Source organism: Cavia porcellus, unplaced genomic scaffold (genome assembly GCF_034190915.1).
Source record: "Cavia porcellus strain 051 isolate PalLab524CR breed Dunkin Hartley unplaced genomic scaffold, mCavPor4.1 scaffold_19, whole genome shotgun sequence".
Taxonomy (NCBI): Eukaryota; Metazoa; Chordata; class Mammalia; order Rodentia; family Caviidae; genus Cavia; species Cavia porcellus.
Genome location: NW_026947502.1, coordinates 15,610,199 through 15,626,931, shown reverse-complemented (window position 1 = coordinate 15,626,931; position 16,733 = coordinate 15,610,199). Strand labels below are relative to the sequence as shown.

General features: G+C 42.5%; 1 protein-coding gene and 1 long non-coding RNA gene across 4 annotated transcripts in view; one reads left to right on the top strand and one right to left on the bottom strand.

Moving 5' to 3' along the window:
- The window catches only part of LOC134471604 (uncharacterized), a 155,093-nt gene that overhangs the window by 76,375 nt on the left and 61,985 nt on the right, over nt 1-16,733 (bottom strand). Inside the window, exon 3 of the long non-coding RNA XR_010041082.1 lies at nt 5,396-5,561. This is a non-coding gene — a long non-coding RNA (uncharacterized LOC134471604). The remainder of the gene's footprint in view (nt 1-5,395; nt 5,562-16,733) is intronic.
- The window catches only part of Atp10b (ATPase phospholipid transporting 10B (putative)), a 306,922-nt gene that overhangs the window by 264,597 nt on the left and 25,592 nt on the right, over nt 1-16,733 (top strand). For all 3 annotated transcript variants that reach the window (XM_063230738.1, XM_003473343.4, XM_013156194.3), the window contains 6 exons: nt 692-1,292; nt 3,524-3,633; nt 5,431-5,557; nt 8,486-8,670; nt 13,031-13,346; nt 16,475-16,551. In XM_063230738.1, coding sequence (XP_063086808.1) covers nt 692-1,292; nt 3,524-3,633; nt 5,431-5,557; nt 8,486-8,670; nt 13,031-13,346; nt 16,475-16,551 — 1,416 coding nt within the window. The remainder of the gene's footprint in view (nt 1-691; nt 1,293-3,523; nt 3,634-5,430; nt 5,558-8,485; nt 8,671-13,030; nt 13,347-16,474; nt 16,552-16,733) is intronic.

Here is a 16,733-nt window from a genome sequence, read left to right as displayed (position 1 = left end):
GTTTTGAAGCCACTCTGAAAAGTCACTTCAGGCATAGAAAGGCCACCAAGTAATTTCAAGTTTTGGGGGGAAGATTAGAGAGACAGGGACCATTTTCTGAGAAATTAATTCTATTTTTGAGAAGGGAAAGAGTGTCATTTTAGAAAAGCCCTCAACTCTCTCCAAAATTAATGAGGGGGCTTAAACTGGAGGATTGCTCAAGAGTCCAATCTCTGGATTTGGTCTCCTAACCCCTAGCTCTGTTGATTAACAGCCAGCTGATTTAACCTCTCAGTGTTTCAGCCCTTGTCCATCAAAGTGTTGATAGTATCCCATGAGTATGCTGGGAGGATAGAATTTTTCCTCCTACAAAGATAAAAGTAGGTAAGTTTTCCATCAGGATGCAGGGAATATGAACTTTTAAGTATTGGGCTTTCACTTCCTGGTCTTTCCCTTGACCGTGACCAGAGTGGGATACTTAAAAAAATATATAAAAGAAAATGAGCACTTTCAACCCCTAGAATGTCAGGCCTAGAAGGAAGCATCTCAGCTAACTATAATTCCCTTTTTATGAGTGTTTGAAGGCCACAACAAAGATTTGCCCTGGTCACAGATGGCCTGGATACTTTACTTACTGCAAAATCTGTTTCATATTCTGCAAAATTATCTCTAAAATGTAGAGTTACATTCTGCTGTCATCCTCTGACCACAGGTCACCATCCCCCCCTCCAACAAGGCTGTGGGGACATCCCTGGAGAAGATTCAGCAGCTTTTCCAGAGGCTGAAACTAATGAGCCTCAGTCAGTCGTTCTCATCCACTGCACCATCTGATACAGACCTGGGGGAGAGTTTGGGGGCCAATGGACCCGCCACGGACTCAGATGAGAAAGATGACACATCTGTGGACAGCGGCGACTACTCCACTGACGGTGGCTATAGGAGCAGCACATGGGACCAGGGTGACATCCTGGGGTCTGGGTCAAGTGCTTCCTTGGAAAAGATAATGGAGGCCCCAGACCGTGGCCAGGCTACACCTGACCTGTGCTACGAGGCTGAGAGCCCTGACGAGGCAGCCCTGGTGCATGCTGCGCATGCCTACAGCTTCACGCTGGTGTCCCGGACACCAGAGCAGGTGACCGTGCGCCTGCCCCAGGGCATCTGCCTCACCTTTGACCTCCTCTTCACCCTGGGCTTTGACTCTGTCAGAAAGAGAATGTCGGTGGTTGTGAGGCACCCACTGACCAATGAGATCATCGTCTACACCAAGGGGGCTGACTCGGTCATCATGGACCTGCTGGAAGACCCAGCCTGTGGTGAGTCCATCCTCATGGGGCTCCAGGCAAAGGGCTTGTAGTGTGACAGGCAGTGTGGAAGGGTAATGAGGAACTCAGGTGAAGGTGATACCTGGTCCAGCAGCTCACACTGAACACAGGCCCACAAGGTACTTTAAAGCAATATCCTTACAGTGTGAGGCATTTCATAGGATGACCTGAGAATGTGCAATACTCATTCACCCATTAAGCATCCCGTAGAGAAGCCTCTGCAACCTCACTTACCCCACTGCCCACTTTTCCAAGCTCATTTAAACCTTCGCACAGTTTTTTGCACCACAATATACCATAGCTCTAACTCTTCACTTTGGACAGAAGCTGACTCAAGCCAGAAAGAGCAGTGCCTTAGATAGTATAGTTCATTTAGTGTTAAATCCTCAGCCTAGGTATCCTGAATCCCAGTTCAGTTCCCATTTTTGCTGCCAGAATTCTACACCAGGCTCAGTTCACTCCGGGAAGCCTTGAGTGTCCCTCTTTTTCATCCTTTTCCCCAGTCTCCCCCAGATGGATTTTCATAAAGTTGCACTGAGCCAGAAAAATGTTCCAAAGTCCCCACATATCAGTGTCCAATTTTGGAGCAGCATGAATTAGTGTGCAGAGGCTTCCTGATTGCTAACAAGAAGAAGACAGTTATGAGGCTATGATTCTCCCAGGATAGTAGATTCTAGCCAAGCTTTAGAATTGCCTGGGAAGCCCTGTGCCTCGTGCATTATCAGCTGTGGAGCAAAGCCAGGAGGTTCATAGAGATTGATTAGTGTTTAGAATGGGAAAGGAGCTAATTACTGCTCTTCATCCCCAGATGCTGGCAGACAAGTGAATTCACTGCTTCAGAGTCAAGGGAGCCACAGTGCTCGCTCTGGGCCACAGCCATCCAAGTGGCCCTGGAGGTGTTCTCTATTTCCTTACCAGGTAGCAAAATAAATTGGAGATCATTCCAATAAAAGATTCATGTGCCATGTTACCATATCAAGAGGCAACCCCAAGTTTAATATTCTTTCAGCATTTGAACATTCAGTTTGACTCTGGAGTTCCTAGCAGCCTAAGCAAAAAGAAAAACTCAAAGGCCCCCAGCAGAAGACAAGAGTTTAGGAAATATGAAAGTTAATGCTTAGTAAACCTGAAAGATAATATTTGAAGACATCTTTTGCACTGTCCAAAAACAGCCTTAAAGTAGTACATGAGAGAAAACTTAGTTCATTGGACATCCTTGTACTCATCTCACTGTTAAGAATCATATTTTTAGTTTTGCATTGTCTGCAGAGATGTGTGAGAGACACAAATTCTGTTTACTACTTTAGGCTGGTAAAAGTTTCAGTCTCACTACAGTAAAGGATTCTGAAGGCTTTTCCAAGCTCAGCTTCCCAGATCCCGCAGTTGACAAGTGATGTCTGTGACAGGTAGCTAAAGGCAAGGCTGATGGCACTCAGCCTTACAAGTCTCTTATTCCCTGAGAGATAAAAATACTATAATTGCATAAAAACAAAACTCATTCTGAAAAAAAAAATGTATTGTGCAAATTTAACCAAAAGTTATAACCAAACTTATAAGTAACACATTGACATATTTTCCATACTAGAGTGACAGGAAATACCCATTTTTTTTTTTCTAAGACCATCTCTTCTGTACAAAGAAAGCCTAAGTCAGCAAACCCAAGATGACAAAGAACATAGCTAATGAGACCCAAGTTTGTAGCCATCTTGGGTCCTACCTTGATACAAGAATTGAAGAAAGTGACAGTGATGGAGAGTCTAAGACAACAGTCTCCAAATCAGTTGACATCAGAGCTAATCCAGCAGCATGTAGCTAATAAAAATTCCAGCATGTAGCTAATAAAAATTCAGACATCTGGTCCTCTGACCCAGCAGGGATTCAAATGGGACTTAAAGATCTCTATTACTTTAGTTCCCCAGGGATTTTCCTACAAACACACGTTTGAGAACCGTACCTTAGACCCCCTTGTCTGTGTTAGTACTTATTCCAGCCAACTTTTTGATGAAGTGTTAAGAGAGGAGAATTTAAGGACTTGTGGAATTAGGCATCTTCCAGGGCAACCTGACAGCCAGGAGCACTCTTAGCTGTTTCCAGGAATGGTTGGAAAGGAATTCCTCCTCTAGAGCATCCCTCATCTAATAGGAAGATCCAAACCACTGGGGAATAGACATTCTTATGCGTTTGTGTACATGGCCTCATGAGAAACAATGGCTGTTTGACAGTGACTGACACTGACTTGGGGAAGAAGATGAGGAAAATCCAAGCCCGGACCCAAAAACATCTAGATTTGTATGCAAGAGACGGCCTGCGCACCCTGTGTATCGCCAAGAAGGTGAGGATCATGGTTCCCAAGCAGGCTTTGAATATCTTTAGATGGCCGAATGGTAAACCCTTCATTTTTCTCTGTATAAGATCCTTAATGTTGGTTATTTTAAAGCTTTTAAGATTAGCCATTCTGACTCATCAAAGTTATGGATTTTTGTGGCAAGTTTTCTGGAGCAAAAATCTAACTTAGTTAAGATCTCATATCACTATGATTTTGTCTTTCTACACTTTTCGTTGTGTCTAATGGAGAATTTGTAACTCAGAATTTCCAATACAATCATTTTGTCTTCAAAGTAGTCTTTAAAATGTGTATTCTTTGCTTGGATTCTAATTTGGAGAGCTTTCTGTGGTCATTTAAGATCCAGATTTCTAGTTGCTCTAGAAAGTCTAGAGGATCTGGAAAACTTGGTCTCTGTGGAGTGGCAGCAATCCCTTATAACCAGGTAGAAGCTGATTCCTTTCATGAGGGACACAAGATAAGTTCAGCCATGTTCTGCTTCCAGTCACAGTGCCTACCCCTACCCTTGGCCCAGCTAGAGTCTTGTAAATTACCCTTCTCCAGCTCTATAGATATTTAACTTTGCACCGCCTGTGAAAGAGGCTGGCAACAGGAGCTATGGCAGGGGCACCCTAATATCCTGTGATGGGCATACATTTCTAGATGGCTAGCAGTGATTTCTTCTCCATAAGTCCCTATGGCTCTTGATCTCTTTTATATTTCTTGGTGCAGAATATAGATTGAGAGCACTCACTAGACAGCCAGACCCACCTGGGCACAACTCCCAGTCTCTTACCACTTTTAGATGCATGGGCTAGAACATATTCCTTTGTTTCCCTGAGGGTTTTCTTTTTCTCCGTAAAATGTTAATGGTCCCTGCCTCATAAAAAATAACCAAGGTAATACATGTACAGGACCCAGGACAATACCAAGCACTCACTGCTATATTCTGAACTGTAATATCCTTAGCACTTTCTATTTTCGATTCAAGTTTTCATGCAGATTTTCCCTCCCTCTTCCCCCCAGTAGACTGTACATTCCTCCAAAGTAAAGGTACATGTGTCTTCTTGGTTTGCCCTATAGTGTCATGCAGAGGGACTCAAGGAGTAGTTAGTACTTGAACAAAAGACAGAATGCACACCGAGTTAATGGAAGGACCTCAAAGTGCCATGAGATCCAGGGTGGGGGGAGATGGCAGCTCCGTTTGTATGACACCATGCCTGGGGAGGGGGGTGATGTGCAGGCTGCTTCATTTCCTGTCCCTCTCCACCTTGCTCACAATCCTTCCACCAACTGATATATTCAGGTGACAAAAGAAAAGCTAAGGGCACTGCTGTTTCATGGCCTTTGAACTTGCTCTTCCCCATGACTGACCCTTTCTCACCATTGGATTTTAGTTTGCTCCCCACCGGCTAGAGAGAACTGAACATCCCAAAGAAAGCAGCCTCTTCCTCCAAGTGATCTCCTGCCCCTCCTACTCCATTATATCACCCTTTTTATTACCTGCATGTTACTCCTCGAAGTGATCTAGTGTTTTATTTACTTGGCTAATGTCTGTCACCTTCCATCAATTTATAAGCCTGAGGATCCTAGACCTTGTCTATCTCAATCATATCCAGTCTCCTGAGCATAATAGGCATTCAACAGATGTTTGGATCTAGAATTCACTGATGTATGCATTCGATTCCCCATCTAGTTGTATGGTAAAATTCAAACAGGCCCAGGAGACCCAGATGATGGGGCAGGAAGAAAGAGCCTGCTTATAACTTACCCACAGTTATTAATGAGCTTCTTCCTGTCCTGTAGGTCATAAGTGAAGAGGACTTTCAGAGATGGGCCAATTTCCGGCGCCAGGCCGAGGCATCTTTTGACAACCGAGATGAGCTTCTAATGGAGACAGCACAGCATCTGGAGAACCAGCTCACCTTACTCGGTAGCTAAAAATAAGTCATCATTATAAGAAAAAAAAAAAGAATGCTACAAGTTACAAAGGAAGTTCTTGGCCCTAGTCTGATACTACCATGAATCTGTCTCAATTAGCAGCAGCCTTCCCTGGGTCCCCTTCTAGAAACTGGGTATAAACAGGCCATATGAATATCCAACCCAAGCTTCCTGAAGTCCCGCTGTGGGGTATGTGCATTCCCTGCAGGAAGAAGCTCCTTCTCTCCAATAGCACATCATTCTGCTCATTCAAATGTTTGCTGAACACCTACTCCGTGCAAGACAGAATACTAGCCTTTGGGACTACAATGGCAAATGAATCACAGACTCTGCCCTCCCAGAGCTCAGGGTCCAGTCAGGATGCTGGATGACTAAGCAAGTGATGAGCACTGGGCGGGAAGATTTATCAAATGAAAGAGAAGCATAGAGCAGGAGATGCCAAAGTGGCCCTGGAGCCAAGGAGGGCCTAGAAGGAGAAAGAGAAAGGAAAGGGAGCGTGTTCTAGGCAGGGAAAAACCCAAATGAGGGCCCAGAAGTGAGATCCTGGGCCAGATGGAAAGTGAGGGATTTGCTGTGCCTGGACCACAGGGTGTGTGTGGTGGAGGTACTGACGGGAAGCCACAGAGATCAGTGCAACCCAGATTATGAAGGGCCATGTAAATCATATGCTAAATATCTGAAGAGGAGAAGGATGTACTTTGCAAAACTCATGGCTATACAGAAGGTAGTGTGACCTGCTAGGGAAAGATGAGGAGCTCTGAGGCCCGTTAAGAGCCAGGCTGTGTTGCTGCCAAAGGAAAAGCTTTTCAGAGGCCAAAAGTGAGGCTGGGTTTATCAGCTCTAACCTCCCCACTGGGGAACAGAATGAGGTCTTAGTAACCTTAGTAAGGCAATGCTCAGTAACATCACTGGCCACACGGCGAAAGCATCCTTCCTTCTTGGGGAGTATCCTGTCCATAGGAAGAGGACCAAATTTGAGCCCTGCCATGACCTGACTGTGTGCCCAGCAGCATGTTTCTGCATCCCTCTGAGCCTTAACTTGTCTTGTGGATGAATCACAGCCCTTGGGTGTCCAGCTAGGCAGAAGTCTGAGGGAAAAGACCACGCACTATAAGATGGTGATGTCTGTACATAAAAAAGGTAGCAATAAGATTTAGGAGGACAGCTGGCATGGAGGGGGAAGTTATTTTGCTCCTGACCCATGCCCCATGTTTCCTGCATCTTGGCTGCAGAGACCTTAGCTTGGAGGTGTAATGATTCATATAGACATATGAAGCCTTTTAGCAATAGCCGGAGGGCAGTGAGACCAGACAACTCTGTCCACTACACGAGGCCACCCATGAGGGCACCTGCCCCCTTCTCACCTGAGAGAGACTTCTTTGGTTTGGGGTGGCACTCTAGTCCTGGTTGATGATAAGAATATCAGCTGGCTTTGCTGGAATGGCACTCTCTTGTTATTGTCTGCCAGCTTCCCCTGGCTGGGAAAGACGATCACAGCCTTCCTGTTTCATTTTCTCTTTTGCACAAGTAAATGTGTTTTTGCTCAACTCTCCTTCACTGTGATATAAATTGGTTTCAGAATCTCACCTCGCAGGCTAACCCCGGAAAGGAAAGAGGAGGTGTGAGCCACCCTTGTCCTGGGATTTTCTACCTGGCATTTGGGCCTGAAATGCAAACCAAGTCCATCTGGGGACAGAGAGGTTCTGTTTTTCTCCTGAAGGTGACTTGGGAAGGTGGCTTAGAAAAAAAATTTCTCTTGCCACCCAGAAAGCTTCATTGCCTTCACACTGGGTTTCAAAATAAGAAATGATCTTCTCAATATGCACCCAGTGTAACTGCTTTGCCAACCTATTATCAATCTGGATTATTAAAAGAAACAAAATGCCTTCTCCTGCCCAGAGTAAAATGGGCAGCCATTAGTCTGTGGCCTGAAATGAATCTCATTTTAAATGCAGATTTATTTTTGCTTAATCACTTAGCAACTATTCAATATTTGGGTATATATTCATCAGAGTGGATATAAAGCTTGAGCTCACTCAAAAATCGCTGGCATCTGCCTGTTAAATTCCCTCCAAGAAGATTATCAAAAATATGAACCCCTTTTAATTCTGCTGCAATAAGTTGCAGAGCAGAGAGCTCCGTGTCTTCATTTTTTTTTTCTCTTATTGCCACCATGCCAGTTCAGGCCACCATCAGCCCTCCTGGGCACTCTTTGCTACCTCACTGTTAGCTGTGAAACTCATCCTGCCTCCTGCCATCTCTAATCTAGTTTTTAAAATGATCTTCAAGTCCCTCTCCAACTTGGCACCTTTTAATAGCTTTCTTTGCTATCAAATAAACTGCAAATCCTGCAAGGCCCTGGCAAGGTTCGGTACCACCTACCAATCCTCATCTCTCCCTGGCCTCTCACGCACTCCATTCTGCCTTCTGTCCTGTGGCTATGCCCATCCTTCTACCCAAGATGGTCTTCCTCCCTCACCTCTGATAGTTCCTCCTGCCCTAGACTTACATGGCATTCCCTCTGCAAGGCCCTCCTAGATCTCAGTGAAGTTCAGGTTCCCTCATATACACTCACATGGCACACGGCCGGCTCTTCCTCATCTTGTAGCTCAGTTGTACATCCTTATTCAGGGACCTTGGGTGACATCTCGGGGAAGTTTAAAGCCTCAATTACAATCTGTGCAAAACAGTTTCTCAGAAATAACTTTCCTGGTGAGAAGGCATAATTCTTATTCATACTCAATAGCCTTGATGTTCTGAGAAGGTAGAGACCAGCTGTCCCTCATCCACAGTGTTTTCCTGGGTACCTACAGCATGGAAGGTATTTAATAAACATGGCCTGGCTTTGCAGAAGTTTGGTGGAATGAAACAGCTATGCTTTTGTCATAAACGTGAGCTCTGGTGTCTGTGATTACTCCAGGAGCCACTGGGATCGAAGATCGGCTACAGGAAGGCGTTCCAGACACCATCGCCGCTCTACGCGAGGCTGGGATCCAGCTCTGGGTCTTGACTGGAGACAAGCAGGAGACGGCAGTCAACATCGCCTATTCCTGCAGACTGTTAAGTCAAATGGACACCGTTTACTCCATTAACACAGAGAGTCAGGTGAGGCCAAATTGGGGAGCCACTTGGTGAAGTACAGAGCCACCTTTTGGCCAACAAGAGCAAGAATCATGGGTGGGATGGAGGCAACACCCACAGTGCCTCTACACTAAAATATCACTGGATCCTAGAGTTCAGAAGACCCTGGAAGTTACCTAACCCAGTATCTTCCACCTCATCCCACATCTGATTGACTGATCTCTCTTTCTATTACTTCTCATACCACTTATTAGCAAGTCTTACCTCTCCAGATTCCACCACTGGTCCAGTTCCCATTTTACAGATAAGACGACTGAAGGCCAGCAGGAGCTCAGACTCTGCTAGTTTCTAAGAGGTCAAACTAAGTTGCAAACACTGCTGTCCTACTGAGCTGTGCTATGTACCCTCTACCACATTGTGTACTGACATAGTCTCACTAGTCAGTCTCTTATTGCTTGGGATTAGCTCATCCGTTGAAAAGTTCCAACCAAATTGAAATTATTCTAAGCTTAAAGTTTCTGCATCAAGATGTCTGTCACATTGGTCTGCCATGGAGCAGACATCTAAGGACATATACAGAAGGAGGTATGTGTTGATAGATTGGGAGAGTGGAAAAAAAAAAAAAGCAAATAACCTAAACAGCAATTTTCAACCAGAATAGGTTATGGTTGCCATGTCAAATTTGAATATGTGTCCTCCAAGAATCTTGGAATTCTGTATCTGGGAGGCAATATCTAGTTTCACAAAGCAAATTACAGAAAGAAAGTTTCCACCATCTTCTTGGCTGAGTCTTGCAGGAGGTGGGTGTGGAGACGGACATGTCCAACAGAAGGAAGCAGGGATTGGATTTAGAGGAGGGCATTGACAAGAAAAGCACCGTACTTTAGATACAGTGGGCATGGGCGGCCACAGAGCTAGGGCATCCTATGAGGAACAGGAGAGAGAAGAGGGGGAAGGATAGGGAAATGAAAACAGCCAGAAGAAGACCCAGAGAGGACATTGAAATCTCACTCTTTTTCAGTTCTGCCTGGGGATAACTGAGACCCAGACTAAAAATTTGAGAAGGTTTACACTTGTTTTTTAATTGCACAAAGAAACCATGCACACATCTATTTTAAAGTGTGTATTATTAAAAACATCCGAGACCCACCCGATGAATTGGAAAAATCATTTACTTTCCTATCATGTGCAGATTATAATTAGGTTAAGCTCCGGTGAGTTTTTGAAGTGGAAATAATCTCAGGGAAAACTCTGGCTTTAATTCTGGGCTTGAGAAAAATAGTAATTGGTAGCTTGCTTGAGAGCCTGACATCAGTGATGAAGTGTGAAGGCTGGCCTGGCCTGTTTGGGATGGAAACTTGCCCCACAGTGATCCTTTTCCTCCATCTGCTTCTAAAAGGAGGACATCAGCAAACTGTAAACCTGTGGGGCAGGCTTCTTGGGTGGGCTGGAAGGGTGTCTGTGAGCCCTGTCACACATAATACAATGCATTCCTATAGGAAGCAAATGGTGTCTGTTCATTGACTTGCTAGGGTCCCCTAAGAACGGTGCGTGACAGGTCAGATTAGTCACTGAATCTCTGACTCACTCACTGTTGATCTTTTAAAGCTGTTCAGGACCTTCCAAGATGATGCCTGAATTTTCATCCCTGCCTCTACCCCTGAGCCCACTAAACCTAGAAGATTAGTCTTTCTCATTCTCTTGCCTGGGAATAAATGGAAGCTATGTAAATATGTTCAGCTGGAAAAACTGGAAATATATTCTTAGATTTATTAAAACTCCCAGTTTAGTGTAATTAAATATTCAGAAGATATTTTCTCCAGGGGTTTTAATTTGCCCAATTCACTAAAAATTGATTTCAGGCTACTGCCTTTTTCCTGTATATCTAAAGCAATAAGCGTAAGCATGTTATAGAACCACCTCTCATCCATAAAGTGAGGGAATTACTAACTCATCACTGGTGATACTGGTATATGAGTGAATTTTAAAAGGGACTGGTAGCGACTACTGTTAGTAACATACATTGGAGTTTAATATGTTCCAAAAATTACAGATCTTGAATGTCATTCTCATCTGTAAAGAAAGGATTAAAAATATTTACCTCAGGGCACTGAGAGGATTAAACAAGATTAAAGGAAAAACCCCCTTACTTAGCCAGTACTTGTGTTAGTTATCTATTGCTTCAAAACACATTACCCCAAAACTCAGCAACTGAAACAGACACTTATGATCCTGTAGGTTAGAACCCCAGGAGTATCCTACCTGGCTGCCTGAGATTTGTGGGCTCTATGGAGGTGGCAGTAGAGTTTTCAGGGCTGTGGGTTCATCCAAAGGTTCAAATGGATAGGAGCCTTGGGGGTAAGAAGGCAGCCTGCTTGCAAGTTCACCTCCATAACTGTTAACGGCCCTCAGCTTCTGGCCCTCTGGGCCTCTTTACAACATGCCAGCTGGTTTCACCCAAAGTGAGCCATTTTGAGAGAAAGCAAGACAGTGTATCAAAGGAGAAACAGCAGTCTTTTTATAACCTAGTACAGGAAGTACTGTAGGAAGCCTATTTCATCATTGAAAGGAAGTCTCTTCATCAGACAGAAATCACTAAGTCTCACACACACTCAGTGGACGATTACACCAGGCCATGAATACAGGAAGTGGACATCACTGAGAGTATCTTAGAGACTGCTTACCACCAGTAACCAAACACACTAGATGCTCAGTAAAGAGTAACTATTGTAGTTAACACTCAGAAAAATTGGAAATAAGTAAATTCAAAATTTGAAATAAATTGAGAGATTTGACTTTGAATTTGACTTCTTCAATAACTTGCTACAGGGATATATTGCAGAAGTTGATAGTTGGTACCAACCCCAACCTCCGGCAAAAAATTACTTTGTTCTCTTTCCCATGCAAGAGCCTCCAATATCCTCACTTCCAAAAACACTCCCTACTGCCGCTCTAGGTTTTCTACATAACCTATGGCCTGAAAAACTCAATTTAGCATCTCCTAAAGGAAGATTCAGGAATAATGAACTATGACTGTTTGCTCTCAAAGAAATTATTTCAGATGTTCTAAATCAGCGTTCTCCAAATCTGTCACTTCAAAACCACCTTCACAAATTTTGCCAAAATTCACATGAAATTCAATTCTACTATTAATGATCTCATTTAAACGGACTCATTTGAGTAATACTTATAGAATAAACTTTAATACTTCAATAAATGAAGGCTATCATCCCTTGCCAGGGATAAAAGGACACTATAGAATGAATGCTGTAAAAAGGATATTTAAGATATTTTTCTGAATTTTATCCTATTTATTAGTATGTATTTGTAATGCATAATGAATACACTTCTCATGGGGAGCTGCTACATACACAGATTACATTTTCATTCTTTTTACTTCTGCTTTCTTCTCCCCACAATCCCTAAGTCCCTTTCTCATCTGCAAAAGATCTCCCTGTTCCCTGTCACCTTTTATTTTGCTCTTTATTTACACTTTGAGCATCTGAAGTAAAAGAGACCGTGTCCTATTTAACATTCTGTGTCTGATTTATTTCACAGCATTATGGTTTCAAGGTAATGCTATTAAGATTGATAACACTGTTTTTTCCAAAACTTCCTCAATCTTTATTCAAAAGTGAATTTCACAGAAATTAAAGAGATATTAAGGATACAATTAGAACCATCAGAAGTAATGGAAAAGAACCAATAGAAATAACATACTATGTTTCAAACAACAGGAAAACATCATTAAGATTCTTTCACTGAGTTAGACTTTCACATCCATGGTCAGTTTGAATCAGTATGACCTACTTTTTCCACAGTTCTTAGGACCCTCAATGGATAAGAGCAACAAATAAACCCAAGGTAAATGTATCTTAGTAATTAGAAAGTTCCAATTTAAGTAGTAATGATCCTGCCTTTTCTGATTCAGTTAAATGACTTGTGTGAGTTACTAGAGAGCTGATGATTTCAATTTCCTCATCTCTAAATTAAGATGGATAATATCCACAAGAATATTCGAAGGAACAAAAGGGAACTCAAATGACCTGTGAAAAACAAAACGCCACTTTACTAGCATGAAATACTGTCACTACTTACCATCATCTTAGGTTTATTTATTATCTTATACCAACCTTGTATCAGCCCCTGTCTTGCTTAGCTATTTCCACTTCTGTTCCAAAGCAGCATCTCCAATTATGGTCAATGATAAATTCAAAATTAATATTGCTTTGATGCAGTTTCAAATACTGGGGAAAAACTGGAGGGCAATTCCAGAGTAATCTATGGTATTAGTTTTACAACTACCTTCCTAAATAATCCGGTGAGGCCTTTAACACATATTTCTAAGGTTGTTTCCTAATACTATATTGCTTGACCTGCACAGGAAACCTGTGAATCCATCCTCAACTGTGCCCTGGAAGAAGTAAAGCAGTTCCACCAAGTACAGAAGCCAGATCGCAAGCTCTTTGGGTTCCGCCTACCTTCCAAAACACCACCCACCACCTCAGGAGTCCCAGATACTGGATTGGTCATAGATGGGAAGACGCTGAATATCATTTTCCAAGGCAAGCTAGAGAAGAAGTTCCTGGAGCTGACTCAGTACTGCCGATCTGTCCTGTGTTGCCGCTCCACCCCACTCCAGAAGAGTATGATTGTCAAGCTGGTGCGCGACAAGTTGAGCGTGATGACCCTTTCCATAGGTACCACCAGGCTGAGATGTGGGTGGCAGCGTGGCAGGGGTGATCTGACAAAAGTCTTGGATCAAGGATGGGAGGCCTGGTATCAAAATCAAGACTTTCGTAGTCTTAGGAAGTTCAAAATAACAAGATGATACAGCCACAAGGAGATGAAGTGGAGACTAACCAGAGAGAGAAAAAAATCAAAGGTCTCAGAACTAGCAGGTCAGCTAGACAAAACTCAGGATTTGGAGGTCAAGGCAAGGGCATTCAATTCAGACCACGCAGGCAGCTCAGGAAATGTCACCACTGACCCCCCAGCCATCCCAATTCCGATGAGCTCTCAAATGAGGATGAGCTCATTTTCCCTCAGTATTTATACAAAGCAGCACCTCAGGTATTGATGAATTTAATATTCTCCTGAGTACAGCAGGTTGGTAATGAGATTTTTTTAGTTGGGACTGGCTCATTTTTATTTTGTATGTTTATTACTAAATACAAGACCAGCACAAAACATATCCCCAGTGAATGCTGGTTGGTTACAAATTGCTTAGAAGAGAGTAATTTTAATGATGTTGAAGCACAGAAATAAAAACTGTTCACTTAACACTTTTCAGAAGCAACCAAACGTAACATACAACAATCTTCATGCCATCTCTCTTACCATGATTACCTGCCTCTCCCTGTCATTTGACCCTCTTGTTCCAGCCAAATGAAACTGCTCTCCATCCTGCATGGGTCCTGTTCTCTCTCACATATAGCTCTTTACATGAGCTATTTCCTCAGTAAAACAACCATTTCTCCAGTTGCAGTTAACTTTCTTTTCCTGTGAGATTCCCCTAGCAACCACTACTCACAGATCCAAGCACCAGTAACCCTTCTGTGAGCGTCACCTCAATAAACCAGGAGCTCCGTGGGCTGAAAACCTCAGGCTGCTTTATTCACTGTGGGGTCACATGCCAGCACACACTGAGCACATAGTATCCTTGTTGCACTTTTCAGTTTTCAGGTACTTAGAGCCAACTGCGGCCCAAAAATAGTAAATGGAAAGTTCTAGAAATACTTTGCGAATCTTAAATTTTATTACAGTATATAATTTACTATACTATTTTGCTTTATTGTTAGTTATTATCGTGCATCTGATCATGCCTAATTCATAAACTGTACCATAGGGATGTATATACATGTAAGAAAAATCAGTTTCAGACCTCCCCGGAGGATCCTGGAACACACCACCTCAGATAAGCATGGGCCACACCATTGCTCCCACTTAGTGACATTTATGTAGCTTCTCTTCTTTCCACACAGGCATGGAGATTTTCTCTTCTAGTGTTTTCTAGTAGACATTGTACTCTCCCTCTCCACCATCCCCCTCCCGCCTCCAGCCACACCTGATTGTCAAATAAAAGTAATTTAGAATTTCAAAAGTGGAGGTGTAGGAACAATGCAGGAGCAGACCTTTAGCACCTGTGTTCTACTTTTATACTCTGAATTGTCCCCAGCAATAATTCCGACACACAGAAGGCAGGGCTGACTCTGGAGGGCCAGTGGCCAGCTTCACTCCCATAGCAACAGAAACAAACCCAGCAGGGCGAGAAATGGCAGGGCTCCACACCTCTGCTTCGCCGGGTGTGTGCACAGAAGAGGTTGAAGGTTGGATTTGTTCTGCTACAGAAAAGATTAAAATTACATGCTGCTATGCTATCAAGAAAAATAATCATTGTAAAAATGAAGTTTATCTATAATGACAACTTTTTTGGTTTTGTGTTTTAGTTGACATAATTGTACATATTTATGATACAGTGACAAAAATGTTAATGTTCTGTGGTCAAATAATTAAAGGGAGAATTATTGTCTCTCCTCCAACTTTATATGCTGTATGATGAAAAATACAAACAATTGCAGCTTACTCTGAGAAGCTACTAGAAAAAAAGAGATGGAGTCAGGCGAATACAGGCAGTGTAGTACACAAGATGGGCTAGCAAACCACAGCCCACTGCTAGCCTTTGTATGGATGCTAAAAATGGTTTGTATATATTTTGTCTTTGTATTCTCTTTTCCTTTTCACTCTTTTTTTAATTGGATATGCATACTAACTAATGGGGTTTATTTTACAAGCACATAACACTTTGATCATTGGGTTTTTATATTTTAATGAAAATTTTATAAAAAACGATTTGCTTTTCAATCAGAACAACTGTTTGATTTTGCTTTCTGGCTCACACAACCTAAAATATTTACTATTTTACCCTTTGATTTCAGTTTGCTAACTCTGTTTTAAAACATAAGGCTTCAGAAAGGACTCCCAAATTAAAAACATATTACATTCTTTGCTATTTTTTCTAAAATAACTTTTCCTAATATCTGACATTCCTCTGTGACCGAAAAAATACAGTTTTTAATGATGTTATCCTAGAGAAAAAAAAAAGATTAAGTAATGAGAATAGTTTCTATTCTTTTTTTTTTTTTAATCAGTACTGGGGATCGAACTCACGACTGTCTGCTTGCAAGGCAGGTGCAAATGCCACTGAGCTAAATCCCCAGCCCAAGTAATGAGAATAGCCAGGCTTCCAGAGAAGGCCTCATTTTCAGAATTATGAGTGAAACTACACGTGATTACTCGAATTTAATTAAAAGTAAATAAAATTTTACCAGCCACATTTCAACAGCCAAAAGTAGCTAGCAGCTTCTGTGCAAGGCCTTGTAGATCTAGCATATTTCTGCCATAACAGATCTATTTGACAGACCTGGCACAGAGGAAGATCACGTCTGTGTGTGCATGTGTATGTGTCTGTCCATGGCTTACCTTAGTTTCCTGATACAACTCAGCTAAGTCTCTAAGTTGCTCGAGTTGCTCATCAGTAAAGCCCATAGTAATATTTGCACAGGTCTTTTTTATACTATAAAGAACTCACTCTCCATGGCTCTTTTTCTCACCATTGTACATCCAGTGCATAATAGTGTGCCCAGGAGAAAGACCCTTAAAAATAAATATTTGTTCAACAATAAAGAAAAAAGTAGGACTTTATCTCTTGCTATGGAGAAGATATTTTTAAAACTTAGTTGGGTTCAAATGAGAGCACTTTACAGCCATCTCACTGTCTTCGGGCAGTTGGGCCAGGAAAAGAGACAGCTTGTGATCTCTCTTTCAGGTGACGGAGCAAATGACGTAAGCATGATTCAAGCTGCTGATATCGGCATTGGGATTTCTGGACAGGAAGGCATGCAGGTACTGTGCTCAGCAACTATTCTTCTGTCTACTCGCCTTTATCCTTTACCCTTGTTTCTTCTCACTAGAGACGGAAGAAATAACCACAGTGATGGAGAATTTTCAACTGAAAGTCAGGGGTCTTTCATGCCTCTACCAGGACCTCCTGCATTACACTGCTGTTGTCAGACTTTAAAAATCAG